The sequence below is a fragment of the Haplochromis burtoni genome, unplaced genomic scaffold (genome assembly GCF_018398535.1).
Source record: "Haplochromis burtoni strain Fernald_Lab_line unplaced genomic scaffold, NCSU_Asbu1 Contig_182, whole genome shotgun sequence".
Lineage (NCBI taxonomy): Eukaryota > Metazoa > Chordata > Actinopteri > Cichliformes > Cichlidae > Haplochromis > Haplochromis burtoni.
Window position 1 is genome coordinate 936,598 of NW_024582543.1, and position 7,995 is coordinate 944,592.

Sequence of the window (7,995 nt, forward strand, 5' to 3'; positions counted from 1 at the left end):
ATATAAACTTGAAACAAATACTAGGTACAAATAAAATGTATGGCTTTTTATACATACAATGTCATATTACCCATTTATGGAGCTGTTTATGTAGATTTATTTTTAGCCGTTTTTGTCCTCCATATCACCCCAGACTACAACTAAAAATGGGCTCAAAAGAATTTTACTTTTTAGAATAATTGTTAACTAATTAGAGTTGCAACACGATTATTTTCACTGCCGATTTAATTATTATTTTTTAAAGACAATCCTATATCTAAGACTGCTGACATACACGTTTTTAAATTTGCTCAATGTGCCTCCTTTAAATAATTAATCTTTTATAAAGATCACACCTGTGAGCAACTAGAACTTGTGAGGAAGAAAGCATCCTTTTACATTCTACTTTACACACAAATAAATACAAAGAGCAAATATGAACCCACACTGAGTAAAGCCATAGACCTCCTGTATCGGCAGCATGGGGACAAGCCATTAATATTTCCAGAATGTCCCTCTGTTGCCTCTTATGGCCTGAGTGGAAGACTGAGTAAACAAACCAGTCCAACAAGTGTTCTTCCGCTCTCATTAGGCCAAGCCTCAATTGTCACTCCCCGTCTGTAACGAGAGTCCCCCCTGCTGTTCTTCACCCATCGTTGCGCAGATGAGTCTACCCATAAACTCACAACCAACGTAACTGCAGGAGACCGGAAGGTGGGAGAACAGGTTTTACACTTTCTTTTTTATTATATTCCTGCCTCATCCGTCACTGGTCCGCTGAGCCCGTTGTATTATCTGACTCTCTGGTGGTGGAGGTCGTCTGCCCTGCAGTCTCCTGGTCGAGACTGGACTCCTGCAGATTCCTTCCCAATGTCTCGATGGGCAGGAGCCAAGATGCAACGCCAGCCAGCAGAGAGCAGCTGCAATACACCGACAGAGTCAAATACACAGACGTCCTGAGCAACACCTAGAACCAAAACACAAAAAGTGAGAGGCCAAACAGAGAAAAAACACACCTCTTAAATAATAAAGAGCCTGACTGGACTAATTTAAATCTACCACAAGTCACAATATTGTCAAACTATCATATAGTTTATGACATTCTTTAAATAATCATTGACAACAATGTTGGTTTTTGAACTCTAGTAAAACCATGGAGAAAGTTCCAAAACTTGGGTGTGTCGAAATGACACAGATGCAGATTCACAAACATGTAAGCAATGCATTACGTAATCCCACCTCACACAGTTTCACTGATTATTTTTCTTGGATACTTGTTTTTAGCCCTCAGTGATATAGACACTGTCTTTTGGTGAGTAACAGTAAGAGCAGACATTTCAATTCACAGTTTAATTTAAGAGGCCTATTGTAATGCTTTTAATATCCAATATGAGGAATGGAAATTATCGCTGCCACGCTGGATGCCAAATAATATTATTCAGCCGAGTTGAAAACGGGTCACACTGATTCAAAATTTAGAATAACCGGACATACACTTGCTTGTACTGGGTTTGACCTCCTTTTGCTTTAACATTCTTCAGAGATTTTGGCACGTGCATGACGCAGTTGCTGCAGATTTGGCAGCATCTACATCCATAATGTGAATCTCACATCCAAAAAGGTGCTGAGGTCATTTGAGTACATTGCACTCAATGTCATGTTTAAGGAGCCAGTTTAAGATGATGAGCTTTGTAACATGGTGGTGACATTACCCAGCTGGAAGGAGCTATCAGAAGACGGCAGTGTGGTCATAAGGGGATGGAAATGGTCAGTTGTAACAAATGGTTTGTTCTGTTTGTTAAACAAGAACACCCATTTGCATCAACCTCGTCCATAGCTATTACACACTTAATCAAACAAACCACAACACAAGAAGATAAAACAAGTAGGTTCCTCTTATACAGACAGCACCAACAACTATGCCACGGTCAAGTCACTTAAATCATGTTTCTTCTCCATTGTGATGCTCGGTTTGAACTTTAACAGGCCATCTGGACCATGTCTACATGCCTACATGTCACATGATTAGCTGATTAGACATTTATGCCAATAAATAGCTGAATAGGTTTACTTAACAACATGGCCATTGTGTGTATGCATTGTACTATTGCTGTTACATGTAATAGAGAACCTAACATCTTAGACCTTTAAAAAAAAAAAAAAAAAATTCATTTAGGAGATAGATTTGGACAAAATTTACCGAAAACATTTTATTAGCTTGTTCAAAAACACAAAAACAGGAGACTGCTTCATACCTGTGCCACAAAGGGTGTAATCAGGGCACCCAACCTGGCCATGGCACTTGACGTTCCCATTGCTAAAGCTCTGTTTTCTGTAGGGAACACCTAAACAAAAGAAAGAAAAGTCAGTGAGTACAGTTTGTCCAATTTGACCTGTCTGAAAAAAGAAACAAACAAACAAAATCTGCTAAATTGAAAAGTGATACGTACTTCTGGTGTGTAAACAAAAACAACTTGGTATCCACCAGAGATGAAGGCTCTGGCAATGAAGATGAAGATGGTAAGGGCTATCCTGGATTAATTTAAAAAAAAAAAAAAAAAAAAAAAAAAAGAGTTACAAATCAGCCTGGGTGTTTTAATGTCAAGCATGTTTGGGTTAGCTGCTGTTGTACTATGATATTAAAAAACAAACGTACCTCCCAATGCAAGCGTATAATGGTAGAATACACAAGGAAAACATGAGGAAACACAGTGCCATGCTTTTCTTCCTGCCGATATAGTCCACTAGTAGAAGGACGACTAAAAAACCTGAAAGCAACATCAAAAAAAAAAAAAAAAAAGATCAACGACTGCACTCAACACTGAAAGATGGAGTCATTCTCTTAAAGAGCACTTTTTTTGTATCTCGTTCTCTTTATTCTGAGAATGTACATGTTTGTATGCTATACTCTGCCCACCTTCAAATCACTGAAAAACGTCAAAGCATTGTCTTTAGTAGGCTTTATCAGTATGTAGACTGCGTATTAAAGATTGTCTTTGAGGTCTGAAAAGTGATATTGAATTGTATTAAGCATGCATTCTGTATAATGGCCAGCAGGTGATGCCTCCTGTAGTTACAAACAGACTTACAGTTGCATGGAAATCTAGAGGGAAACAGGCCAAGGGACTCTTACTGTTGTAGAGACCCACCTTTTAGCACATCCCAGCACACCCACTCACTTCACCAGATGCACCTTGTTTAGTTCTCTCACCTTTGATTGGGTGTGGTGCGTGTCCTTGATTGCACTCACCTGTCACACATTATATGTCACACAGTACATAAGGACTGCATTCACTTTTGGCTCACTCTTTCCTCACTTCCACACGGGGCGGCAGCTGAGGTGAGGTTCTGTTTGGGTGTTTATTTTATGTAATGTTAAGGTAATGAGTAACTTGAATCTCTGTTTTCTTTCAGCATTGGCAGACCATGTGTGTCTTTGTTTCCTTCCTTTTTTGCCTTATTTATTTGAGAATAAAAGGAGTACCCTAAAAATAATTCTGCATTAGATGGCTGCTTTTCTTATTCTAACCGGATGAGCCCATGAAGCTGATTGCTTCAGCCCTGAACCTTCCTCCCTTCAAAACACTTACTGTATCCACAGTCAACACTTTCCTGATGACTTTGTGGGCTCAAACCCTAGCTTCACGTCTTTTAATCATACAGGATACTTTTTTTATGTGGGCGGTGCCTAACAGTGACGTTGCCGTTGAAGACTACAGGGTACGGTCGAGACAGCTTTTACCGCCATTTTTATGATATATCAGTCCAGGATCTCAGAGATTCACAGATTATACAGAGGGAGATGTTGCAGCCGTTTGAAAAGATTGTTCAGTGTTCCTCAGTTTCTCACTCCTCTCTTCACATTCAGTTTCAAAACACCAATACGGGGACAGAGAAAATGCCCATCTTGAAGCTTCACAATGGGACTTCCCTAAGAAATGAGTGATGTCATAGTAGGTTCATCTATCTTTAATACATACTCTTGTGGATTTAGAAAAAGTAGAATAAGGATGAACCACTCCCACGTGGTGTCTGGAAGCGAGAATAATCCCTGTCTCTGTCTAAGTCCTCACAATGAACATAACAGTGCAACAGTCTTTTTCAAAAAGACAAAATTATTATTTTGTGTGGCCGAACTAGACTTCACAACCTGCCTAAACTGATGTTATGCCCAGTAAATATAGTGAAGCGCGTATGCATGCCCATCCCCGTCACTCTTGAGGGTGTCGTGTTGGGACTCATTTCTAACTATAATTATTTATGAAGCCACACAATTCAGCTGCTCCTAAATTTCAGCTGTCTTTTTTTTTTTTTTTATTTGTACCTGAAGTCTAAAATTACTTCTGTAATAAATGCTTGTGCTTCCAGCTGATTAACTGTTAAGCTCTTGCAGCTCAGAGCCACTAATCAATACACTGCATGTTGATCTGGACATGAACAAAAGGAAAGGTGCACGCCCACAATTAAACACGGATTAAAAAACATACATTTCTTTATCAAAGTTTAAAAGAAAAGAGTATTACAGGGACATTTTGAAAACCAGTAATAGTTTTCAAATTCACTGTTTGTTTGCCACTTTTTCACAGTATAACTACTATTAAGTTGATGGGAAATTACCAAAAACAAATTGGACATTTTCTCTATGTCAGCTGTCAGACTTTCAACTTAACTGCACACCACGCCTCTGACAGACTGCAAGCAGCGAGTATTTTACCTGGGAACTCAGCCAAGGTCGTCCATAAAAGGTCTTTGTAGTCGGCTGACGTTAAATATCTACATTCAAGACTGCAGTCTGGCTCAATCTTGGCTCCTTGGGTCACTAGAAGGAAGCATTTGGGATTTGTTGTAATTCAACAATTGAAAACATTAAAAGCAGCTCTGCACAAAGGAAGCTGTAAACATACTCGCGCACAAATCTCCAGCTTGGAACAGCTCAGTTGTCAGCAGGATAATCCCGTAATAGGAGAAGGCATTGGAAAACCTATTGACAAAAGTAAAAAGATCATTTTTTTTAGAACATTAGTTCTGTGAGAAGTTGAAAATAAAGCATTTAATATGTCAATCAGGTACTACTGTTACTCCCCCTTGCATTAGGAATCACATCACAGTCCATCACAGGATTTTAAGTATCGTTCCTGGTTACCTGTATACAAGTCACTGTGGTAATGGTAAAGCTATAACTGCCACAACAACAACAAAAATCGAAAACTTGATAAAATAAGGCCACGATGCCGAGCTGGTAACCACTGATTTAAAAATGACTCCCTTTAAATAGAGAAGGCTTATCTTAGAGAGTGTGTCACTTAAGCTAACCATATAAACCACAGGAGCAGCGTGGTCTTCCAGTACTGAGGAGCAAAGAGATCTTTGAACCGTCCACGTTTATTCTGAGTAATTAAAGACAAAAATAGAAAGTAGACATTTTATTTTGAACATTTAAGCACTGCATATATTTAGATTCATATCCAGAAAAAATAAAATCTCATCCCCACCTGATTATAAGCGATCAGCCTGCCTTGAGGCAGGGTCTTCCCATTCTCTTTAGCAATGCGCGTTAAGGTTGCCATGGCTTTTTCTCGTCTTCCCGACAGCACATCAAAACGAGGACTCTCCGGCAACCACTTTGCAACACAGAAAACTGAGCTGAGTGACTTTCAACTTTTTTTCTATTTTGGCGGACCTCTACCCATCGCAGCCATACTTACAAAGCAGAAGCAAACAAAGATTGCCAATGGTACTGTGGATAAGCCGAGCAGCCACCTCCAACCCAGATCAGGCATTACCATCAAGGCCAGGAGGACCTCAAACACAGCACCAATTGCCCAGAATGCCTGATGCAGACAAACAGTTAGGATGATATAGTGCAGTGCAGCTAATATTATCAAAAGAGAGTTTATAAGACAATGACCGCAGTACCGCAATCAGCATAATGCAGATGCCTCTCGCCTTCATGGGAAGGAATTCTGAGTACAGCGTGACCCTAAAACAAGATTAAATCTTTATTTATGTTCATATTGTTTTCTTGGATATTGCTCATTAAGGAACTACTGATGTATCTTGTTATGCATGAAGGAAGAATCAAGCTTACGACTGAGGAGCTCCTCCAATACCAAAGCCCACAAGGCCGCGCAGGAACAAGAGCCAGCCATACGCTGGAGCAAAGGCACTCAGCAGGCCGTAGTACAAAGTCCAGCACATACAAACTTTCAGACCCTGTTTAGCACAGACACATATACAGGAAATACATGAGATCATTTACAAACCTCATGAAATCATGTATGAGAATCATAGATGTGAGACTCACTACTTTTCTGCCGTACTTGTCGGCGACATTTCCCCAAATCGGTGAACTGATCCCCATCCCGATAAAAACCACCTGTTCCAACAAAAATAAATTAATAAATAAATAAATAGGTCATTGACTATGTTATATAATCAAAAATCTTTAGTGAAGCAATAAAAGGTAAACGGACTTTACCGATGTTATGAGTGCCACTTTATAGCTGGGGAGCCTCCACTCACAGTGCAGCTGGGGCCCCAAGATGCTGAGGATCATCATCTCCATGGCATCTGCTACCTGAGGGACAGCATCCAGTTAGAGATGTGCAGTATCTGCACGTTGATGAAGCTGTTTGGACTTATTTTAAGATTTATTACCCATGACAGTCCAGTGAGGAAAGAGATTTTCCACTGAAACTTTCCAAATCCGATTGCCTCCAATGCATCATCCACTGTAAAGGTTTCTGTTAATAAAACACATCGGTCACTGCATGATCAGTCTCAGAAACAAAACCTGGCATTAGCATGTTATTCAGTATAACACACTCAAAGGTCATTTTACATCTTGGACAGTGTGCTAAATTCACAAGGTTTTTTCAGCACCGTTAACACTTCATTGCCTTGTGAAAATATATAATAAAGAAATCAAATTTGATGCATAACAGATTAAAACAAAGCAGTTCTTCTGTTTTTATGTTTTAGGCCAGTTATAAACAGGACATGGCCAATATAAGATGAGTCTACTTTCATGTGTAATTAACCCATATCCACATTTACATTTATCAAAACCCCACCAGCTGATCAACACTGCCACATAGGGTCTTTCTATGTTAATATTTTCTAATGCCCTTCTTACTTTACCGCCACCACAGTTCCACACACAACAATTAAAACAAAATAACAATTATATTGTACACACCTTCGGGTTTATTAGACCCAGAGGCGGATGAAGACTGCGTAGCCTCTGCGTCAAAATTTGAAGCTATGGTGCAAATCTCAGCGTCTGTGCCCTGGTCCTCATCAGTTTGACCCACAAAATCTGCATCACCCCTAAGTGCCATCACACAAGAAGAAGACATGAAAAAAAAGTTTGTCTTTCAGACATACCAAAGTTTGTCGTTAAATACATTTGCACTTAGCCCTGTGGCTCACACTCCGGTATGTAAACATAGCAGGTCCTTCCTTCAAACAGCCAAGACAACTTTGATGAGGTTACAAAAGCAAGAAAGCTCATATTTTTCGTGTTTTTCTCTTTACCACTGTTCAGAGTTTCTCCAGCGCTTGTAAGAGATCTTAGCTGTTTTGGGCCAGTTGTCCATTTTGTCGTCACGGAGAGCTGTGAGTTCCAGCTCATAGCGCACAGGTGATTTGCGGACAAACCTGCTGGAGCAGTCACTTCAAGTTTTCAAGGAGACACCCAATCAGAGAACAACACCCGCAGGGCGGAGAGGGGAGGGGTTAGAGCAGGAAGCAGAAGTGCCGTGTTGTCAAACTGGCTTCGGGTCAAAGAAGCGATCCCATTGGATTAAAATGAAGTACTATCACATAATTGATCAATATCTTTAAATAGATTGTCAAAGGAACCGGAAGAAATATTCCAAGACTTTAATGTCACCACGAAGTCTTATTTGTTGTTCTAAGCAGAATTTATTAAAAAAAAAAAAAAAAAAGGTATCGACCAGAACATATCTTGGAAATGAAAGTATCTTTTTGCATTTCAAGTTGATGCTATATCAT

General features: G+C 39.7%; 1 protein-coding gene across 2 annotated transcripts; it reads right to left on the bottom strand.

The window, feature by feature from the left end:
* Nucleotides 1-176: 176 nt before the first annotated feature.
* On the bottom strand, nt 177-7,652 carry LOC102310274 (synaptic vesicle 2-related protein). 2 transcript variants are annotated; one of them, XM_005934683.3, is made up of 16 exons: nt 7,516-7,652; nt 7,178-7,308; nt 6,637-6,722; nt 6,458-6,556; nt 6,284-6,355; nt 6,068-6,192; nt 5,896-5,959; nt 5,685-5,810; nt 5,472-5,600; nt 5,293-5,366; nt 4,884-4,960; nt 4,694-4,798; nt 2,636-2,747; nt 2,430-2,511; nt 2,235-2,324; nt 177-946 (listed from the first exon to the last, which is right to left on the bottom strand). In XM_005934683.3, the coding sequence occupies exons 1-16, from the start codon at nt 7,575-7,577 to the stop codon at nt 746-748; spliced, it is 1,635 nt and encodes a 544-aa protein (XP_005934745.1). In that variant the 5' UTR covers nt 7,578-7,652; the 3' UTR covers nt 177-745. The 2 variants fall into 2 exon arrangements, with proteins under 2 accessions (XP_005934745.1, XP_042081704.1); XM_042225770.1 differs by lacking the exon at nt 7,516-7,652 and having other exon boundaries at nt 6,458-6,552; nt 7,178-7,224.
* Between the last annotated feature and the right edge of the window lie 343 nt (nt 7,653-7,995).